This window comes from Teleopsis dalmanni, chromosome 1 (genome assembly GCF_002237135.1).
Source record: "Teleopsis dalmanni isolate 2A chromosome 1, ASM223713v2, whole genome shotgun sequence".
Taxonomy (NCBI): domain Eukaryota; kingdom Metazoa; phylum Arthropoda; class Insecta; order Diptera; family Diopsidae; genus Teleopsis; species Teleopsis dalmanni.
Genome location: NC_051846.1, coordinates 116217682 through 116241931, shown reverse-complemented (window position 1 = coordinate 116241931; position 24250 = coordinate 116217682). Strand labels below are relative to the sequence as shown.

Sequence of the window (24250 nt, the reverse complement as noted above, 5' to 3'; positions counted from 1 at the left end):
TTATAAAATTTAGTTTTAAACAATTCAAACACAATTCATGATATTTTACGTGCTATATTATTAATATTTAAATTATTTTGTTTTACAATTTATTTTGTCTTAGTTCTTGTATTTAAGTGATTTTCTTTTAACAGTTTACGTTTCCTTCTATATTCAAAAATTTAGAACTTTCTATGAAGCTTAATTTACTTTAATCGTTTGCATATCACAAATTTTTGTTTCTTTTTTTCAAAAAAAAATATCTCTTTACAAAATTTAATTTTTAAACAATTCATTGGTTATAGTTTACTTATATATATTTGAGTAATTTTCTTTTAACAGTTTGCGTTTACTTATTTCGTTTGCACATCACAATTTATTAGTGATATTTTACGTTATTTAATCTAATATTAAAATATCTTTTTTTAAAATTTAATTTCAAACAATTCATTAGTGATATTTTACGTTCTATAATATAATATTAAATTCTCTTTATAAAATTTAACTTATCCAATATCCAGTAGTCAGTTACTTGCACCTTCGCTGCCGAAATCGATAGTGTTAAAATATAGCTATGTCACTGCGTAGAAACCGAACAAGAAGCCTTCTTCCTGGTGCACGCAGTTTTATATCGTCAACGGTCAACGGTATCAGCTGTAGCTACGTTAAAGCAAAGAATCTATAGCACAAAGAAGTGCTACGCTCATACAAACGAAATACCCACTTTATTTTGCTGGTGGATTTATAATAAATCCACCCAACCTCATGCAACAATGTTCGATCGAGTCACAACTGGTATGATGTTCAGTTCAAACTCATTGCAACCCACAATTGTTTTTATACGCCTGTTTCTTTTGCCTTTCTTGTTTTTATTTGTCTATTTAATTAATATACATTGATTAGTAGCGAAGTGAATGGTAAAGAAATCCCTGAAACAATTTTACCATATACTTTGTTGCTTTATTTTCTTGTACTGAAAAGGCTCATATCATAGGAGTAAAGAGTAATAGAATATATTTTTTTTTATTGCAAAAAATGATGCACTACAAAAACTATTATGTATGTACAAATGTGATATTGGTGACATTAAGTCTGCAGTACATAAATAGGTATGTTTTTATTGCACATTTGTGCATATATTTTACCTCAAATGGAACTACTTCTTAATAGTTTGAATTTTTGGTGACTTTTTGTAATTATTTTAAAAAATAGTTGCAAGATTCATATAAAAGTTTTTGAAAAGTATTTTAAAAAAAATATTTGAAATGTAAGAAAAATTTTAATGCAAAAATGTGTAGAAGTCACTAAAACCACTATTAATGCCTTCTGGTTTGAGGAAACGCATGAATGCTATTTACACCGGATTGAATTGTTAAAATTGGTGTTTACGATATTGCTTCCGAAACATTGCGCATGGGCAACATTTAAAAATAAAGCTTCATAGAATGGAAAAAATCAGATTTGAGACATAAATAAATTTGTAGTATGTTTTAACACTACAATTCATACCCATAGCAAACAGGTAATTTTGTTTTTGTTTTATACTATTAAATTCAAAACTTATCAAATGTACACAATTTTGATTTCGTCACTGAAATGCTGTTTGATCGCTTGAACATTTTACAGCGAACAAACATACAAACATGCATATAATATAATACAGAGGGTTGCATGTATGATTGAATACGTATGCAGTCGGGCTTTTGTCAGCCTTACTTGACTCACATATAGGTTTGAACTGAACATCATATCAGTTGTGACTCGATCAAACATTGTTGCATGAGGGTGGGTGGATTTATTATAAATCCACCAGCAAAATAAAGTGGGTATTTCGTTTGTATGAGCGTGGCACTTCTTTGTACTATAGATTCTTTGGTTAAAGTTCAACGACCGTTGATCAAAGCTCGTTAGCTGATCCCACTGCAATGCACCAGTTAAAATCCCGCTTTACGGCGAATTCTATCTCCTATTCATGTGGAATAGGAGTTGTTTTTGACTAAGCTTTGCTTTCGTTCAAGAACCTTTGCGCAAAAGCTTTCTTAGTTTGACAGGTCTCGTTATTAACATCTTGTTTTGATCTTATTTGTTTTTTTTAATAAAATGTTGTGCTGGTTAACGTGTTTAAATGACAGTGAAAAATTATTTTAAAATTAGTTTGTTCAGTGCAAAAGTTATGTTACTGCCGGCAATGGATTGCGGTGAGTTAGTTTGTTAATGTTTTTATCACTACTTAACAAATTTTATTTTTTTTTTAATACAGGAATCTTTGAGTTAATCAATTCAAGTGAGTAATGCCTGTTAAGTGTTATGTGACTATACCCACGACGTTGGAGCAATAAAATTTTTAATAAATAAAATTTTGGTTGTTACCATACATTTCGCCTGGTTATACAATCATTCGTCAAACTTACAGTAATGTTTTTTGCGACCATGTCTTCTAATACATTAAAATAAGCCGCCCTCTTTTTCTTTGTGTGTTCGAACTCGTGCTTCCTTGCTAAATAGCAATGCAGAAACCCAATTCTTTCTGCATTGATCCACCGTTTTCGTGATGTTACAATATGACTATAAATATGTATATAATTAGAAAAATAGAGTTCCTTAATATTTTTATTTTTAAGTTCTACAATTACTTACGTTTCACTCAATTTTAAACAGCAAAATAAATTTATTACAAAATTTTTGAATAAAGTATTCGTGTTGCTGTAAAGCTAGACTTTCTTTGTATGGTGACAAAGAAGCTTTATTAAAATTTAGAGGGGTTTTGAAACCCCTCTAAATTTATTACAAAATGTTATATTAAATAACTGCAGTTGGCAGTTGAAAAGAATTGTATATTATTATTTTTTAAACACAGTTAACAGCTGGCCGTGAACTGGAAATTTCATATGTGCTTCCAAAAATCGTTCACAATAGACGAGTTTTTAGTTATGGCAACCATTGAATTTGAGCTGCTTATTAGTTAAGCGGTTTCAAAAAGGTTGGACTAAATAAGCCAGCAGTGTTGTTGTTTCATATGTTACTTTTAAAATAAGCGGTTGTTCTTTTGTGATATGCTTACAAAAGAAAACGCTTAATATTAACTGGAATAACAAGTTCCTGAAAACCTAAATTGAAAGAAAAATTAAAGTGCTAGCTAAAATAATTTTTTTTTATTTTAATTAAAGGTGAAGTTAGAGTATATCTTAAAAATCATTAATTCTTGAAAAACAAACCATCTTTAATTAAATTAAAGTATAAGTTAAACTAAGGCCTAAAACAATAACGTTTTATTTGAAAAGTATATAAAAAAGTCAGAATAGTAAATAAAATAATTGATTCGTGAGAAAAATTGTGAACTAAAACATAAAAGGATCGAGAGAAGTGGCTACATACAACGGTGAAGCATTATCAAGGTAAACAGCAGTAGCTGCAAGGCGGTGGACATTACGGTAAAGGTTGCGGAGCTCTCAATATACACACCAATAACAGTAAATACCACTGGCAACATAACTGTGACTGCAGTTGCAGAATTGAAGACCCAAATGTATGTAATACCGATAAGGATATTTGTTATTCTCATTTGCATAAATCAATGATATTTAGTAATAGGTTTATTTAATAACGATTTTTTTTTGTTTCAGTTTGATATGTTATGATGATTTTCTTGTTACAGAAGTTTGATATGTTAAATTAGTTAATTAGGTATATAGGAATATTTAGAAGAAATAGAAAAAAAATAATTAAATTATATTTAATCCTATTGCTATTTGTAAATTATATTGTTAATTAAAAATGAGAAGCTATAATAATAATAATATATTTTTTTTTTTTTTTTTTTGTATATATAAATTTATTTTATTTGATTAAATAAATTTTATAAGAGTAACTAGCTAACAATATAATAAGCTAACAAACAATTTTAATCAACAATTATAAAGAATTTAATTAGAAATCACGCAAGTTCATTTATCACGCATTTCGGACAGGTTGCGACCAAAGATCACAAGGTTTTAGACGCTTAAGGCGACGTGTTGGCTCAATTGACGCCAGTTCGTTAGCTTCATCATTCGGATGAGAGTACAGTCGCTGCAGGTGCATTCTTGCATTTCGCTGTATTTCTTCCACCACCGTATTTATCCCTAGATCACGATGCAGATCAGAGTTCCTTACGTACCATGGTGCATTTGCCACACCCCTTAATATAACGTTTTGGTATTTTTGTATGGTTTCAACATGTGTGCTGCTAGCGCATCCCCAGAGCTGAATACCATACGTCCAAATTGGTTTCAATATTTGTTTGTAAATTAAAAGCTTGTTATGAAGTGACAGTTTCGACTTCTTTCCAATAAGCCATTTGATTGATCTGTATTTTATATTCAGTTCATCTCTCTTTTTTTTTTACATGTTCATTCCATCTCAGCTTTGCATCCAATGTCATACCGAGGTACTTAGCCGTATTAGAATGTGGAATTTGTATTCCATCAATGTAGAGGGGCATAAATCTGATATTTCGGTTTGTAAAGTTGACGTGAACTGATTTATAGTGGTTAAGTTTTATTTTCCACTTTTCAGCCCAAGCGATAATGTCATTGACAGAAGACTGCAGACGCCTGGCTGCTGTTAGTTCATCATCTCCAATCGCTAGAACAGCTGTATCGTCAGCGAACGTCGCTGTAAACGTCGCTGAGCTCGTTGGTAAATCATGTGTGTATATTAAATATAACAAAGGACCAAGTACACTGCCTTGGGGTACCCCAGCGTTGATTTTTTGGAGTTCACTGTAATCGTTTCCATGCTTAACACGGAAGTAACGATTGGTCAAATAAGAAGAAACCATATCGAAATACTCCAACGGAAAAATGTCTCTTATTTTTGTTAGTAGACCTGTATGCCAAACTTTGTCGAAAGCCTGGGATACGTCTAAGAATACTGCTGAACATACTTTCTTTTCCTCAAGGGCAGTTTCGATTACGTTTGTGATTCTGTGGACTTGATCAATGGTCGAGTGATTACACCTGAATCCAAATTGATGCATAGGTATGGTCTGCTGTTGTTCAAGTAAAGGCAACATCCGTTTAAGCATAATTTTTTCAAATACTTTTGAAAGCACAGGTAGGAGAGCTATTGGCCTATAGGAGCTAACCTCGTTTGCATCTTTCCCCGGTTTAAGGACCATAATAATTTCTGAGACCTTCCACAACGAAGGGAGATATTTCAATCGTAGAACAGCATTGAAGATGTTAGTAACTTTAACTATGCAGTTCGCTGGGATTTCTCTAAGAATTTCTGCAGTAATGAGATCATATCCTGGTGTTTTTTTTAGCTTAAGTTCGTTCTTTATTATCATCATTACTTCAAGCTCGCTAGTTGGCGGCAAATTGTTTATGCTATTAGTACCCAGATAACAAGTTTCAACACTATTCTCACTACCAGAAATAGAGAATACTTTTGTTAAATGTTCAGAAAAAAGTTCAGCTTTTTCTTTATCACTATTGGCCCATTGGCTAGTGAAGGTCTTTATTGGTGCGTTATGAGAGGCTGGACGTTTTATATTTCGAGTGCATTTCCACAAGGAGTAATCTGTGCTGCGATCATTGGTCAAATCAGACAAGTATGAATGGAATTGTTTATTTTTAAAGCGCTTGATCTCAGAGGTAAGTTCTTTAGTCAGCCTATTTAAATTAGCTTTAACTGCTGGGGATCTCGAATGTTGCCACTTTTTCCTTATTTTACGTTTTTTTTGTAGTAGTTCTAATATGGCCATTGGATATCTATGCGGGCAGTTTGATTTCTTCCATATAGGAGTGCTTAACCACGCGGCTTGTTGAAGCTTTCTTGTAAGGTCTATAATTTCGAACTCCACATCGCCTTCACCGGAAATTTCAGTCGAAGCCGAAATATTATTAGAAAGGAATGTTCTAAAGTAATTCCAGTCAGTTGACTTATTGACAATTTTAGTCGTCACGTTGTTAACAATAGGAGAGCCATATGTAGTAAGGTATACCGGGGAGTGGTCAGAGTTAAGTTCGGTTCCGTCTTCGATTTTAAGATTGTATGTATGTCGAGACTTGCTTTATGATGAAGAAATCAAGGAGGTCTGGTATTTTTTCAGTATCAGTTGGCCAATACGTAGGGTTTCTGGATGACATGCATTCACAGCCAGTTTGTTGTATCGCTTTTAGAAGTTCTCTCCCCTTGGTTGTGATTAGACGAGAACCCCAGTGCGTATGCTTTGCATTGAAGTCACCGCCCATGATGAAGCGGTGTTTGTGCATTTCAATAAGCTGTTTGTACTGCTCTGTTTTAATTTTATGCCTTGGCGGGCTGTAGACAGAAGTAATTTGTAATTTACATTGCAGATCAAGCGTAATGGTTATCGCCTGAAATTCTTCATTGGAGATTATTTTGGATACGAAATACTTAAGAGATTTCCGAATTAAGATTCCACTACCTCCTCGAGCGCAATTACTGGGATGTACTACGTGATGAAACTCGTAGTTTTTAAATTTTAGGTATGAATGATGTGTGAAATGCGTTTCAGTAATAAGGCAAACATCTATTTCTCTGGCTGCTAAAACAAGTTCAAGCTCTCTAAAATGTTTGAGTAAACCATTAGAGTTCCAAAGCATTATTTTTAGTAAACTTGACATTATTAATTAAGTTATCTTTTTTTGTTCTAACTTAGTAAGCCTCTTATCTAACATTTTATAGTAGCTTTCTTGTAGAGTTAATTTTTCTAATATTTGGTTAAGAATTTTATGATTTTCATCAGGCTGGGCGTTGGATCGCACCATTTCAGCGTACGTTGGATTGTTTTTGTTAGTAGGTTTTAAGTTTTTGTTTATTAAATCAGATGGTTTATTATTATGTTGATTTTTGGTCACTTTATTTCGCTGGAGATTTCCATTCTTCTCTTGAATTATTTTATTTCTTTGTTTTTGGAGCTCCTTAGCCACTACACAACCTCTGTAATTGGCCGGATGTTCTTCTCCGCAGTTGCAGCATTTAGGTTGTTGCTGATCAGGCTTTTTGCATTCTATTGTCTTATGGTTGCCGGCACATTTAACACATCGGGCTATTTTGCCACAATAGTTTTGAGTGTGACCATATTCTTGACATGTTTTACATTGTGGTATTTGTCTCGACCGCTTTATTGTTTCTATTTTAATAACACAATTCAATATAGTTTTGATTTCGTGTATTTTCTTAATATCTTCGGACGCATCAAATGTGAGCATAAACATGTCGAGTGGCTCTTTTGAGAAGGGCTTCCACTTATTTACCGCATTTAGAATGTTCAATCCTTTCTCTTGCAGATCAGTTACAATCTCAGACGGGTCACATGACTTTGGAAGGTGTTTAGCTATTACTTTTATCGGACGCAGTTGTTTATTTTCATAAGAATACCAAGCAATTTTTTGCGTAGATAGTGCTTTTGTTATTGATCTGTAGTCATTAACCTCAGATGTACTGATTTTGTACAAAGTACTATTTAAAAGTTTGATAGAAAATTCTTCTTTACAGTTGTTTTTAGCAATGAGAAGGAGATCTGAGTAGTTCATTCCTTCTGAGACCATAATTGGCGGTGGACGTGATGATTTTTGGTCTGCTGAGGCATTCTTAATTGCATAAACTGATGCCATATTTTTGTCCTTGGAAGGAGATATGGAGTCAGGAGAGCGATCAGGTTTTCTCTTCTTAGCGGGCCTTTTCTTAAAGATCCACTCCGTTTCTTTCGCAAGTTCATCTTCATCAGTTTCGTATACAATTTGATTGTGCACATTCTCAGACTTTTGGGTAACAGGTAATGGAGAACCTTTAAGCAACTCATTTTCTTTTTTAAGAACTTCTATCTCATTTCTGAGTTGAAGACATAGCTGCTCCATATTGTTTATTTTTTCTATATATTTAGATATAGCACTACTTTCGGCTTTCTCTTTAAATTTTGATACTTTTCCTCCACCATAAAGTGGAGGTTGCTGCGGATTCATATTAGATTAAGTTCTTTGCGTAATTTTTGTTAGTTGATATATATATAAAAAGAAAATAACTTACAACTACGCTATTAGAGCTGACAAATTGAATTACACAATAATATTTTTTTACACGATGTAAAGCCAAAAATTGTGCACTAGTTTAGTAGTTTTGCAACACTATGCTGTCTATATCAGCTGATTGTATATGTGTAATAAAATATCAAATAACAAATATTAGGTGAATGTTATTTTTTGTTTTATGTTTTTGATTTTCCGTTCGGAATATTATAAAAAAAAAAATCTAATCAATTAATAAAATAACACCGCGGGCGCGATATTTCGGCACTTTCGGCAAGTTCTTTAACTAATTATGATATTATATTATATTTTTTGGTACTTTCGCATTTAATGACAAGTCTTTTACTAGGTTTCACTTCGAAAAAACACGGAGCGCACCACGAACGCGACTTACTTTTTCAAACACAAAAGAATAATATATGCTATATAAAAATATGAGTAACATAAGTTTAAAATTAATGTCACTCACGGTTTAGAGAAGTAAAGAAAAGAAAAAAAAAAACAAAAAAAAGAAAAATAATATTGTATTCTAATATTATATTACAATATTATATTATATTATTGGAATAATATTTTCTGTTAATATTATGTGCTATTAAGTTTTTTTATTTGTCGGTAGCACATCTTTTATTTAAAATTTTTTGTCTAGGTACAGCGACCGCGCGAGTGACGTCATTTGAGCAGTTGTGGTAAGTGCCTGGCTAGGCAAACAAATTTTTTTTTTACTCTTCATGCATATTTTTTTTTCTTCTCTTCTTCTTCTTTTTTTTTTGTTTTGATTACATCAAGAATTTTTTTTGTGTGCATCACAAGTTTTTTTATATTTTATCTACAAAAATATATTACTTGTAAGAATAAACATATATTTGTATAGTTTTAAGGACTTTTTTATCAGTATAAAATAGTTTTAATTAATTTTTTATTATCATACTTGAATTTATATATTATGAAATAAGAATTATTATTTTTTGTATCTAATTAAAGCTTGGTTGGATTTTAAATAGAAAATAAAAAGAAGAAAACATCGACAAATTCTATTCACTTTTACCTTAATTGAAATAAGATAAGATACATATAATAAAAAAATATTGTAAGTTTTGTTATATTCACAATGCCTAAAAAATAAGTTGCTAAACGGGTGGTACAGACAGGTGATGTGTGTTTTAATATTCGATAAATAACTAAAACCAAATGGATTATTAAGTTAGGGAGTGGTGGTAAAGAAATAATGAGGCACATCATCATTCACAGGTGTAGGGAGGGACGACTCAGCCTTACAGTACAGACAGTGACTGTGGGATATAAACTTTATAACTGACAAGAACCAAATACATGGCATTAAAATTTTTTTGTTGATGTCAGCATAGATTACTGATGCCAAGACCCACCCCCAATACTGGCGAGAATTTCAGGCTTGCCACCGTGTCATGGAGGGCATTAGAAGACAAGATGTGAAAACAAGGTTGACACAACACAACTAAAAACTCAAAAAAGTTATCTGCACATCAAATTAACCAACTGGGATGCCTTAAGGCATACAGTTAAGTCATTACTTGATGTAAAAATTGCGCTTAACCCATTTCGTACCTCCGTGTGGTACACCACATGGCTAACTTTGAGAATTATTTAAAAATATATAAACGTAATTAATTCAATGTTTTTTATTTTTGTTACTTGGTTTGATATCTTAATAATATAAATATACATATTTAGAATAGTTTTCATCTGTTGATGAGTTTACCTGGTCCGAAATAAAAAGTGTCCAAAAAAATGTTTTTTTTAATTAAATGAAAATTAAAATAAAAAAAAATAAAAACTAATTTATTTGTTATAATATGTGTTCACAATAGTCCAAATATAATTTTCGTAATTTTTGCCGACGCCTTAGTAACAGTTACTTGCCACCAGACAACGGCAAAAAAAGGCGTGTGGTGAACCACACGCTGGGCCCCATAACAATATAATGATGAAACAATGCCATATAAATATTTGTCGTTAGGTAATGAAATAAAATGAGAGTAATCTCTCTAATAAATATCATACTCTTCTGATTTGTTTTAACTTGTGTTTTTTACTATGCATAATAATAATAAGTCTATTTTGATATTTAATTGCTGGTTGAGTTAGTCTAAATTTGATTATTTTAGATAGGGCTTTCATTTGTTCCTGCTAAAAGTAAATAAATAAAAAGTAAATAAATAAAAAGTAAATAAAAGTAAAGTAAATAAATAATTATTTTAGATAGGGCTTTCATTTGTTCCTGCTAAAAGTAAATAAAATTATAATATCGTTCCTAAGATATCTAAGAAATCAGGAACTATTGCATATTATTGACAATTGGAGCAAACATGACTCATTAGTGCCAAGTGACACTCCGCTATCTATTGAATAATAATGTTTCCCACCTGATAATGTTGCTGGTGAATCGGACAATGAAATTATTGACGATGATAAAATATCAACAAACATTACATGCGACTTAAAAATTTTGTTCTCCTTCTTTGAATTCCATTTGTCTAATTGTGAGAGAGTATTTTGGTACTATACTATGGTTATATATGTTTCATAGACATGTATAATTTATAGCCTTTGCCGTAAAACCAACGCAGGATTTTAATATTTTCGGCGTAATACCACCTTGACGAATCCTCATAAACTCGTGTCTCCTTAACAATTTCGCTGTCTTAAATACCCATACGCCGGAGCTTTCTTATAGCGTATTTTAAATTTTCCCGTTCGTTTACCCACTGGGTTGTGCAGTGTAACCGCTGTGTTTATGATCTTTGCCGTGAAGCCGCTGTGCTTTTGACTTTGTTTTCGTCGTGTTTTGTTTTGACAGTTTGTTATTCTAGCACGCGCTTTAAATCGTCAATAAAAATAATTTTTTTTATTTAAAATAAAATTATCAACTTCTTGTAAATAAATATAATTAAATTAACCAAAAATTACAATTTTCCTCTTTTATTGTTTAAAATAACCTGTGTTAATTCAGTGCCTAGTTTTTATGTAGGCGGAAATTTGGGGTCAAAATTTTCGTCCTTACAACACTTCGACACGAAACTAACGTAGAAACACCATATTTTTACAAAAAGAAAAACACTTGGCATCAGACTGCGGGAGGTCTACTGGATTCTGAATAAAAGTTCAAAGCTCTCAGTCGAAAATAAACTTCTTATCTACTGTTATGATTTTCGGGAGTATCTGCTGTTTGCTTACTTCTTAGACAAGCATAAGTAACAAAGTCTTTATTATTATTTTAGAACACGAATAACTTGCTCAACTGCTGATTCGCTTCCACTGTATAACACTTTCAAAAAAATGTACAAGTCTTGTGTTAAGGTTAAGAGAATCAAATATTTTTATTTCTATTCTATTTCTATTGATATATATTTTCATTTAATAAAATTTACAACATACAATTATGTTATTTTAGGCATTCAAATATGCTTATTTATTCCTTAATCACTTTTCAATATATATTTGTTATTGTTTTTTCAAAATCACATATTCAATTCTATAATAAATATCAAACTTTTTTTGTCCTTCACTTAAACATTGTGTGGTTAAACAAACGGACTATAAACAGACTAGCTGAACTTACAGAAACTCACGCACCAGTGCTTCAGAAAAACACCCACTGCTGGTGTTTTAAATTTTATCCCAACGGCTCTACACAGCACGAGCTCACTCACAGAACACAACTGACTCTCTCCAACTGCCTTTCGACTCCAACTGACTCAACTGCCTTTAGACTATTGTTTATAAACAAAAATTCTAAAGCCCAAACATTTTGTTCTACATCATTGATTAGAGTTTGAAAACTTTGGTTCTTACTCCTAATAATTGCCTCCTAAGTTTAGATCTGTTCTTTCAGTATTTTTGTAGAAGCCTTTCCGCATCTACTCCAAATCTGTGACGTTGGAATTGCCTACGGAAGGCAAAACATTGAGATTTTAGTAAAGCCGTTTCTTCTATCCGCCAACACTTAGGTGCGCACCCATTACTTCTGCCATTTCTTGGCATTGATGCATCACAGATGTTGCATAGTTCCTTCATAAGGTGATTTGATTTTTCAGAAGCATCCCCGTCTCCGGAACTCATATTTTCGGTCATAAATTCTGTTTTTGCTGTGCTTTTCTTTGAGATTTTTTTAAAACAAACTTCTCTTTCAACGATATAGAAAAACAAATAGCGCGGTGGTCGCTGTGGTTTTAGTGGTTTGTTGCTTTCCATTGCGAACACCTTACTAATGACGGGCTGACAAAGGCGAAATCTATGTAGGATACGCCTCTACCATTATCGAACGTTGGGCTATGCCCATTTTTCAGTTGTATTAGGTTTAGTGAGGTAAACGTCTCTAATAGAACACTACCTCGGCGTGTCGTAATAGTATTGCCCCATTCGACTGTTCAAGTATTGAAATCTTCTGTAACAATAATAAGAGTTTTGTTTCTAAATGTTCCTGATAGCCTATCAAGAAACTCTTCAAATTTCTTTTGGGAGATATTTGGAGATATGTAGCAGCTGCACACAGAGATACCTCGAATTCTAACAAGTACTAGCCCTTCCTTTTGTACCAATACGCTAGGTACAAACATTATATCCTGTCCTAGCCAAAGGCTGCCTTTGCAGAAGTATTTTGTACCCATTTCGAAGTTTCTTTTGATTTGTAAAATTCACTAATTACGAGTACATCCAACTTTAAGTCGAAGGCTGTTTGGGATAAGAGGTCTTGGGCAGCCTGACATCGATTTAAGTTTAATTGCAGAAATTGCAGGACTTAAGCTCCTTTATAACCTTCCTGTAGGACTCGCATTTGGAACTTCCTGAGTAGTAGTTGGAATTGTGTAAATAGCATTGTAGTCATTCTAGCTTAAATGCAAGTTTGGAACGCGACCTCCAGTTGAATGAAGACACAACCAGTGCACTCGGAGTGAAATGGAGACCAGATAAAGATGAATTCAAGTTTTTGTTTAAACCTAAAAAATTGTTAAGTATTATTACTAAAAGTCGATTCTATCATTTACAGCTTCATTTTTTGATCCGTTGGGCCTCATCAATCCAATCATATTACAATAGCTTTGGGTACAAAATGTTTCATGGGATGAAGGCATTCCTGAGATTTTAGCAAGTAAATTTAAAGAATTCATTGATGATTTGCAACATTTATCACTGCTGCATATTTCTCGTTTGCACGAATTGCCAACACAATTGAACTGCGGATTCTGTGATGTGTCTGTAAAGGCATATTGTTGCTGTCTATACTTGAGATGTATAGATTTATTGGGAAACATATGCATAAACTTACTTGCATCAAAACCAAGATTGGCTCCCACGAAAACATGCTCATTGCCACGACTAGAACTCTGTTCAGCTCAACTGTTATCAAAATTTTGGACAAAGGTACAACCGCATTTATCGTTTGAAATATCAGAAGTCCATTTCTAGTCCGATTCACAAATCACACTTCATTGGATTCGTTCTAAATCATCAATGTTATATTTTATACAACCATGTGAGTTCAGCTCAACTGTTATCAAAATTTTGGAGAAAGGTACAACCGCATTTATCGTTTGAAATATCAGAAGTCCATTTCTAGTCCGATTCACAAATCACACTTCATTGGATTCGTTCTGTCATCAATGTTATATTTTATACAACCATGTGAGTAATATAAATAAGTAAACGATGTGTCTTTTACTTACGACAGCCTGACTTATACTACCTAATTATACAACAATCAACACTATCCGTTTTTGTTGGCAATCGAGTTGCCGACATCCAAAATTTGTCAACAAATACGTACTGTGTACACATTGCAGTCAACCATGTGTTTTTACGGGCCATCATTTTCCCAAAACGACCTTAATGAATGAAATCACGTTGTTGAAAAACAAAAAGCCAATTAAGGGCAAACTAGCAAACTTATGTCCGTTTCTCGATCGATTTGGGAACTTGTTGTTATTTCTCGTTGGTGGCCGCCTGATGAATGCAGATGAATCGTTTGAAGTGAAGCATCCTCTATTATTGCCAAAGGCAGATATATTCGTGGTTTCATTGGCGACTAACATACACCGCTCAAATTTTCATGCTGGACCGCAAGCCTTAACAATACTCATTTAACAGAAATTTTGGGTCATAAATTGGATGTGTTTAGCAGCTCAGGTAGTTCATGACTGTGTTCACTGCACCAAAGATGAACCGAAACTGTTAGAGCAAGTAATCGGTAATCTTCCTAAAGAACAAGTTACTGAATGCTTGTCGTTCCATGTTACTGGAGTAAACTTTTCCGGAACAATACCCTCATATTGGAAGATACGAGGTAAGCAACCATGTAAATCTTATATTGCTTTGTTTATATGTTTTGCAAGTAAAGCGGTGCATTTGAAGGCTGTAACAGAATTATCAGGTGACGCATTCATATCAGCATTAAAATGGTTCGTTGGTTATCGAGGTGTGCCTATGAAGACATTTTGTGACAACGCAACAAATTTTATTAGTGCAGACAACAAGCTAAGAGATTTCCGCAATTTCTTCACTAAGCAATGTACAATTGTTACAATCATGTCACGTTGCGCAAATTTACGTATTGACTTTTTTTTCGTAAGTGAGGTGCCCTACCTCACTTCGGAGCACTCTGGGAAGCTACGGTAAAAATCGTAAAATCACACTTGTACAAAATACTAAAATGCCCATCTTACATTCGAAGAAATTGTTATGGCTCCAGTTGAGATCGAAGCTGTGATGAATTCCCGTCCACTTACGAGTATATTCACAGATCCCAATGACCTGTCAGTATTAACACTAGGCGAATTGTTAGTCGGCAAAAAACTAAAGCACATTCCGGAATCAGTAATTACATCACAGGAAATTTCGTTACTTGATCGATGGAAACGAATGACTGAAGTAAAATCTCAATTTTGGCGTCGCTGGCAGCATGAATATTTATTCACTTTACAATCACGAAATCGTTGGCAATATCCAACTCGCAATTTGAGGGCCGGAGACTTGTTAACTATTCATGATAACAACCTGCCACCTATGAAATGGGTTATTGGTCGCATCAATCGAATTTTGGCGTTGCTGGCAGCATGAATATTTATTCAATTTACAATCGCAAAATCATTGGCAATATCCAACTCGCAATTTGAGGGTCGGAGACTTGATAACCATTCATAATGACAACCTGCCACCTATGAAATGGGTTATTGGCCGCATCATTCGAACAATAACAGGAGCGAATGGTAAGGCCAGAGTAGCCGAAGTTAAGACGCCTGAAACTGTATTCACTAGACCCATTGCGAAGTTAGCGTTATTACCGATATTGAATCTAAATAATTCAATGGGGCTGGGATATTAAACCACATTTGCCGCATTTATTATTATTTTCAATTAATTCATGTTAATTATTTAACATTTTATTAGCAATTATTTTAATATATAATATATATGTATAACGCATTTTTTGTCTATTTTGAATTTTAATAATATATACTATATTTTTTTTATGGAAGACAATTGAGTACTTTAAATTAAGCTTGTATTCTTTTTATCTTTCTTTTGCGGGTACAAAGCTTTACGCGAATAAATATTTGAGTTCAAAAAAAGGTTTGACATTCGGAGAACAAAGTATGAACAAAACGATGTGTTCCTTTTTTGTTTGTTTTTTTTTCGATAGTTGTGAACGGTTTTTCTTAAACCAGTAGTTAACAGTAGTTAAAAACACATTTTTGTAAACAAGATGTTTTTAAAACACCCACCATTTCTCTTGTATTTATGTATAAAAATTAACACGACAATGAACACAATAAAATATTATTATCGTTTGTTCAATTGTAATTTTCATTTTTTATTTTATACGTAAATTACAGATCCAATACAGATACTTTTCTTTCAATATTAAGTATAATTCGAGGTAAGTATAATCCTGCGGCGAAACCGAATGTCATGTTGCAGTAGTTGTGAAAATGTGAAACAGAGAAGACATAAAAGATATATAAATCTGTCTAAATTGCATTAGTTGCTAATAATACAACATCTGACGATGGAGATATGGACGCCAAGCAATTGAAAGTTTTTTTTAAACAAATGAAAGACCAGCGATTAAGAGAATTCGTAATTATGCAGCAGTTGATATAATAGTTAGTGGAACCTAGGACCCAACCAGTTACAACAGAAAAATCACCAGAATTTTTGATCGAAGCATTATCAACAACAATTCAACTATTTTCGTATGACAATGAAAACAATTTCACATTTGACAAGATTTGTTCAATGTCGATGCAACAAATCATAATGTCGCAGCAAATCATGTCGACGCAGGGAAAGTTGGGGTACGCAATTTTGATACTGCGGTACACAATAAATACATAAACTTCATTTTTCCAAAACATCCGCGAGAGTTTAATTTCAAAGAAAATGTATGGAATTTGACAAATATTTTCGGTTCACAAACATTACTTTTAACATGCGATAAAACTGTTTGCAAATTACCAAAGGAGTAAATTCCGGTTTCATCACATACGGTGATAACGTCAACAAAGAATGCAAAAACTTTCAGCTAACTATTATAAAATAACTCTGGACGAATTAAAATGTCTTATATTTATTATGAGGTTGAAGTCTCCTGCTGATTTTGAAGTTAGAACAAAACTGCTTGCAAGAGTAGATTCCTAAATAAAAACGTTTACATTTCATAAATTATCAAGAGAATGTTAACGTATTTTGAACCTGAAAGCAGATACGGCACTAATGGAAATCGAATCGAACTACAAAAAGCGAATTCCAAAAACACTATACTGCAGGCCGATTCCACTAATCGCTATCGCTAAAACTCCATCGCTAAAATTCTTTAAATGCATTTTAGCGATTTTTGCGATTCTGCTAACTCGTTACGCTTAATTTCTATTTGCTAATTTTCTCAACTTTCAAAAACAGCTGATTTTTCCGGATAAATCGCTAAATCGCCAAATTTTGTATTCTGCTAAATTGTCAATCGCTAAACTTCGTTTAAAACGACTAAAATTTCTCCTAATTTGATTGTTTTTGGCGACTAGGTTTTTGCTGTCGCTTAAAGTGAAAATATTATTTTTTAAACAAATTGAGCAATTATTTTGTACGTATTTAGTATAATATTCATATTTATTTATTAATTAAGTAATTGTGATAGAAATAAATTTTGCATTTAAAGTAAAATGACAAAATAAAATTAATATTACAAAAATTTTGTGGCAGTAATATAGTGAGAGTGCATTTGGTGTTTAGCAAATGTAAACAAATGTATTTTATTTTTCATATTTTATTTTTAATTTTTAAAATTGCACCAAAAATAATGAATTGGAAATAAAACAGTAAACAAAATAAATAATTATATATGTACATATCTCCACATATATTATTTAATATATTTTATTTATTATTTAGTTCTCAGATATTTATGATGGAGTTCGTAGATTTAAAGACAAAACGCATTAGCAAGGAGCAGAAACAAGCGCTGGTCAAGCATATGGAGCATATAGATTTGCTCATGACAGATTTGTGTCGGATCATCGCGCGCGAAGTCTTAATGAACAGTGGAGCTCTCTAGCTGCTATTTTAAATGCCGTTGGTGGAGCAGTTAAAGATGCCAATGGTTGGAAGAAGGCATGGGTCAACATGAAGTAAGTAGTTAAAAATTAAAATAAGATATGTTAACAATTAATAATATATGTATATATATATATAAAAGAATTATACATAAAAACATGTAAAATAACATCGTTGCTTTTAATTTTATAGTTGTAGAAACTATATTGAAAAATTGTAAATAAAAAAACTCTATTGTTTAATTTTAGATCCAAAAGCAAGAAAAAAGTGCAGGACTATAAACATGCAATGGGACTGACTGGAAATGCGTCCGTTGTCATTAAGGATTTAACTGATCTAGATGAACGGATTATTGCAGTAATGCATCCAGTAGCGGTGCAAGGTATGGAAGATGTCTGCGAGCCAGCAATGCACTTTGAAAGTGACATTTCAGGTTGTTATGATTTAGAGGTAAGTATTAGAGGCGAATGCCTTATTATCGCTTTTATTTTTTTTTTATTTTTTAATTATTAATCTAATAAATGTTTAATTTAAGTGCCTTGAGGAGGGAAAGGAACTGCCAAGCGGTTCAGGTCCATCTGTTGGGGGTAACGATGAGGGTTGTGTGCCTATTCGACCTATTCGTCCAGCCAAGCGACGAAAGCGAAATCCCTCATTCCAAATTCATTCCAGACCAACCAAAAGTTCGTCGAGTTAGAGGAGAAAAGGTTGAGGCTTGAGGAGCGTCGACTTGAGCTGGAGGAAAAAAAGCTCAAACAAGAGAAAGAGATTGCGGACGAACGCGTGCAGGCCACTAAAGAGCATACAGATGCTATAAAACTGTTGGCGGATGCAATTAATAATTTTAATACATAGAATAGAATTAATGTAAGCTTTTTATGGTGGATCGGCCTACGGGGGAACCAGCCATATAGAATAATTTGGTTAACGCATTATGTGCAATACCTCAGGAGTGATGTGGTAATTTGCGCTGTTTTATTAATAAAATAATTGTTTATTTCTAAGGTTTTTCTTCCTCATTGGACACTGAAGATGGTCTACGAAATAGACCCAAATATTTGTAATACAATGAGTTTTTATAAAAACTGAAATACAATTAAATATTTAACACAAATTTATAAGTGTAATTTTTATGTGTTAAATTAACGACCTAAGGCCAGAGTATTAATAAAAAAGTGTTGAGTATTAGTCATAATAACAATTTATTATTAATAAAATAATATTAAAATAACAATATAAATAAATATATATTTAAACTTTTAATAAAAAGTCAATTAAATAAAACCCAATTAATATTGAAAATAATTATTGATTATTTCTTCTCTTACTAGAAACGCTTCAGGGACGGGTTCTTGTGCTTCAAAGTCATTATATTCATTTATTTCTTCGTCCGTGTTTTCTGCGCAGTCAACATCATTAACTTCGTTCATTATATTATGTGTAATAATGAAGTTATGTAGAACCAAACATGAATTAACAATTTTGCCCGCTGTTTCAGGATCATACATTAAAGTTCTTTCGCTGTTAAGGCAACGAAATCTACTTTTTAATAATCCGAAACAACGCTCAATGCAATTTCTCGCCTTTCGATGTTGCACATTATAAATGTTAAGAGCAAAAAAGCGCAATGCAACAAGTACGCGTATGTCCCTCGAAATTCCATCTGATCGACTTCTCGGTACCATATACGGAGTTATTTCTGCCAAGAAAAGCTTACATAAATATTTCGAAAGACGAAATATTTCAATAAAACGCGCATTAGATATAGCGAAGGGGTCTGTAGAATTCCGCAAACATTTTCTTTTCCAACGTAAATGATTCCGTGAATCTCTCACATCACCAGAAAAAAAAAATCTCCTTCTTATCAAAAAGTCCATTATTTAATTAATTCACACACCAATGTTATATTAATTGAATATTAATTTAAATTTCACAATTGCTAAATAGTTTTTGTTGAAGTATGTGCTTTTAAATTTAAATTCAAATTTAAATTATAAGTCCAACAGCTGATATTTGTTTACAATTTTTGTATTTATTTTGACATTTCAGTTCATTTCAGCATTATCCGCATCACACAATCGCTAATTCTCCTAAAATAAGCGAATCGCTTATTTAAGAATTTTAGCGAAGAGATTGAAGTTTTAGCGATAGCGATTAGTGGAATCGGCCTGCTGATTCTACTGCGATGTGCACTACACATCCGAATGTCCATACAATAAACACGAATTCAACCACTGGGACGTAAATAAGGGTCTTGTCATTCGGGTGGCAAATCTGAGAATCAAAATCAGCACTATCTTTGCTACGAAAGAAAATCTTTAGTTTGATACGGTATCAGATATTTAAATAATATCTGGACAGTTTCAAAAAAGAAAAGTTTGGTATAGATGTCACCGTTGCACGCAATGCAACAATCATCAGCCATTTGCTATGTAACATTAATTCGAGATCTAAACAGCATGGGTCCGGACTGGATCGTGGAACTTAGGCTTGATAGGGCACCAATTAACTTCATATGCAACAAAATCCGCATATGGGAACGCTGACTCATTTATAATATATAACATAAACTAGAGTTCCCATATTACATATTTCTCATATATAATAATAGCTGCGTTTCAGCAAACATGATCCGCTCAATGATCTGGATCATCTTTGCTGAAACGATACGGATCACGTTTGAAAATAATTGGCAACGCATGAAATATGCCAGTTGGGTTTGTGCACAAAATTTTTTGATTTATGTGAATAATTTTGGCGCTAAAAAAATAAGTGAGAAAATTTTGAATACAAAAAATCTAAAACTTGGAAAATAAATAAAATCTGTTGAAATGTCTGAAGTATGAAATGTAAGTTTTTATTTAGTATTTACTTAAAAACTTAAATTTAATTCTATAGTAAATAAATGGAAATTGCAGATTTTATTAGAATTATCGAGCAAAACTGACTCCTCCATTTTCTTTTTAAACACTAGTCCAAGTGTATTAAGCTCAAGGGATGAAGTGCATCAATATGGATATAGTGGAAATTTTATGGAAACGATCAATAATTGTTCCGTTAAAGATTATTTGATTGGTATTTGTGCATAAAATATACAATTGCTATATATTAATTATGTTTCATATTTTAATAGATTTGTTAATAAAATCCAATCAGCAAATACAAAATAACCGTGGTGGTCACAATTGAACGAGAGCAATGAAGGAAATTTACATATTTTTATGGTATATGGCAAATATAAATACTTTTCGCGAAATTGGTATTTGTTTTGGCATACCAAAAGCGTCTGTATGGAGAATAATTAAAAGAACTAGTGTTTAGAGTATATCAATTGCAAAATTTCCGTTCGTGATTGACAGCACACATGTTAAAATTAGAGCACCTCACCATAGCAATTAGGCTTATTTCAAAAGGAATCATAAATATAGCTTAAACTTGCAAGCAGTTTGCAATGGTTTTTTTATAAACGTGTATGTTGGAGAGCCTGTTTCCTTATGTATTGTTCTGTTTTAATTAAATAAATGTATTCAACTTAATGTTTATATATTCATTTCAAATTAATTGATTTTCATAAATTATCAAACAACACTTTTTTTATAATAATAAAACGTAAATAATTAAAGTAATAATTTTAATTAATTTTAATAATTTCAATTTATAGTAATAGTAATAATTAAAACATTACTTCAAACAAAGAAATAAATAATAATGACATATTAAATAAATAAGTACATAAAATAAATAATAAATAAATAAAATCACTAATAAATAAATATAAATGTAGATTTGTTTATAATTTTACTACACCGTTGCGTCGCATTGCCAACCTCATTTGCATTAAAATACGTTCCACTTTTATCTTTTACATACATTCCACATTGAACCAGAAAGTGAACCAGATCAATTGCTGGTTCACCCCATTGTTTTTGTTTTGCATGTAAAATTGAGCGGATCATGTTTGCTGAAACGCAGCTAATATAATAATTGTCGAAATTTTTCTTTCAAAGTTTCAAAAAAATACTCGAAAGTTACGAAAGAAAACATGTGAAACAACAACAATGTTCTTAAAATCCTCAGAGTTAGGTTTTACTTGCAAAAAAATTCAAGAGTAACGTTTTAATGCGGCCAAATTCAAAAATTAGTCTATTGTGAGTTTTTACTGAAAATATATTTCAAAATTCAAGTCGTTCGTATCATATCATATTATATACAACACAACAAATATCATATGTCAAATAAAAGCATTCAAGCATTTAAAAGTGCTGTCAATTTCTTTTAACCAGAGTTAATTCTATTTTTTAAAATTACGGCTAATAATAAATTTATAAAAATACTTTTAGACTTATACTATGCTATGTATCAAAGAAGATTTTATATTGAACGGAAACTTAAATGAGCATAACACAAAATAACAAATACACTCTTAGAAATTGCACAAATACCATCTCAAAACGCACGATTATTTTCAACTTCAACATGTTTAGGTCCGTATTCTTCGAAATTCCTCAATTTTCAAAAAACACTACATTGACTACTTTAACTCAAAATTGTCCAATTTCGAGTTCTGCCTCTTTTGAAGAAGACTCACCACGAAAACTACTAGTATACGTGCGTACGCTTCCACATCATCGACCTATTCGGTGTTGACTACAAAATTCGCTTTACGAATGAATAATACGGCGTTTACATTGGCCGAAAATGGCTCATTTTGGTCAAAAATCGAAAATGAGTATCGAATGCCTCATTCTTGCATATAAAATTTCAAGCACAAAATGAGGAATTTTCTCACATTCTGTATGAATGACGTTCGAATGCATTCCACATATGTTCCAAATGCAAAGGAATCTATTGAACATACCCTAAATGAAAGCTCTTCATGGCATTTTGACAGTTTGAAAAAGCTGTTTTGACATATTTATAAAAAAGATAAACAAATGTTTAGTAGTTTTATTTCAGTTTGAATTGTTACCAACCATGAGCAGCGAAAAATTACTGAAAAAAAAACAAGTTGTGTGGCCGCTCGAGGCGGAAAACATTTTGTGTGAACTTTGGGAGGAAGATATAGAAAACCTCCGTGGCAATAGGAGAAATAGCCACATTTATAAAGAATTTCAACAAAAACTTTCATTGCGTGGAATGGAGGTGTCGGTTAAAGGAATTTCGAACAAAATAAATAACTTGACGAGCAAGTATAGGTAAATTTAATTACGTTTTTTGTATTAATTTAAATTATACATAAAGTATATTATTTATTTATTTACTAGGTTACATAAATTAAATTTTCTATTTATACAATTAAATTTATTAACTAATATGAAACCTAAAATATATTATAGAAAAGAAAAGGCAGCGATGGGCATGTCGGGTGGATCTCCATCTACTTGGCCGCTGTACCATAAGGTACATGCCATATTAGGCAGTTTTAAAATCCACAACGTCGAAACATTGATGGATGAAACTGGACACGAAGATAACGGTATGGTAATTATAATATTTTTCTTGAATTTATAATAAGTAAAGTAATATTGTAGTTTCAAACATTACTTCATTGGCCGAGCCAGCAGTTTTGGAATCAAATGAAGACACAAGTTTTTGTCCATTGTTCGAGTCAGTTGATTTTCTTTATGACGCAGACGCAGCTTCTCCACTGCAGCAAGTTAACTCTTCAACAGATACAAATTCCACTGCTGCGGTTGAAACAACATCTTTTGGAGCATCTGCAAAGAGAAGAAAAACAGACAGCATTTTACAGGAGTTACAATTAATGAGGGAGGAAGATAAGAGAAATGAGAGTAACTGGCAGCGTATTGAAGAGCGGCGAAACGATTTGCTGGAGAGATTGGTCAATAACTGTGAAAACTACCAGCAATCTTTATTAGAAGTTTTAAATAAAAAATAATAATAAATAATTATAGTATAGTAAGCATAGCACTGCTAGCATACCGTATTATGTAATATAAATATTTTTATATTAGTATTAAGTATAATAATAAATCATATTAAGTACAGTATAGTAAGTAATATTAATTTAGTAATATTAAGGATAAACAGTAATTAGTAATATTAATAAAAAAAAGATTACCATTGATGCAATCACGAATTGTTGCTTCATTTAAGGGGTACTGGTTTAAATAAATTGGTTGCATTATTTTCCAGACTTCAGTGCAAAATTCTTTAAGGATTATGCATACAGATGATTTGGACACTCCGAAAAGGTTGCCCACAGTTCTGTACTCCGCGGATGAGCCAAGTGCGTACACTGCAATGGCAACTCTCTTCTCTAATGGAATTGGTCTGCGAAAGTTACTGTTTTGTTTTTTCATACTTTTGACCAAATCGCATAACTCTTTAAAAGTGTCCATTGTCATTCTGAAGTTTTCCTTGAAAAACGATGCATCTCTTTTTGGAACTTCTTCTTCCCAAAAAGTACTTAATCGGAGCTAAAAAATAAGTTTTCAGTTTATATTATATATTTTTTACTTTTATGTTATATATTTTACCTTCATCCAACATTTTTTTGGCACAGGTTCTACTTGGGCTACTAGTGCATTCATTAACAATTGCATTTTTATTTTTTTGTTTTTTTGCTTTCGTTTCGCTTTATTTATACTACTTGTTAATGTGATTACAATAGCTTTTATTGTTTGTAA

At 32.2% G+C, this 24250-nt stretch overlaps 3 protein-coding genes across 3 annotated transcripts in view; 2 read left to right on the top strand and 1 right to left on the bottom strand.

Moving 5' to 3' along the window:
* LOC119667770 (cdc42 homolog) overlaps nt 1-24250 on the bottom strand; it is a 324819-nt gene that overhangs the window by 273601 nt on the left and 26968 nt on the right. The window lies entirely within an intron of this gene.
* LOC119665658 lies at nt 17670-18297 on the top strand. The gene is made up of 3 exons (XM_038074886.1): nt 17670-17674; nt 17849-18050; nt 18136-18297. The coding sequence occupies exons 1-3, from the start codon at nt 17670-17672 to the stop codon at nt 18295-18297; spliced, it is 369 nt and encodes a 122-aa protein (XP_037930814.1).
* Nucleotides 22570-23540, top strand: LOC119667769. The gene is made up of 3 exons (XM_038077080.1): nt 22570-22795; nt 22937-23076; nt 23132-23540. Exons 1-3 carry the CDS (start codon nt 22575-22577, stop codon nt 23497-23499), a joined length of 729 nt encoding a protein of 242 aa, XP_037933008.1. The 5' UTR covers nt 22570-22574; the 3' UTR covers nt 23500-23540.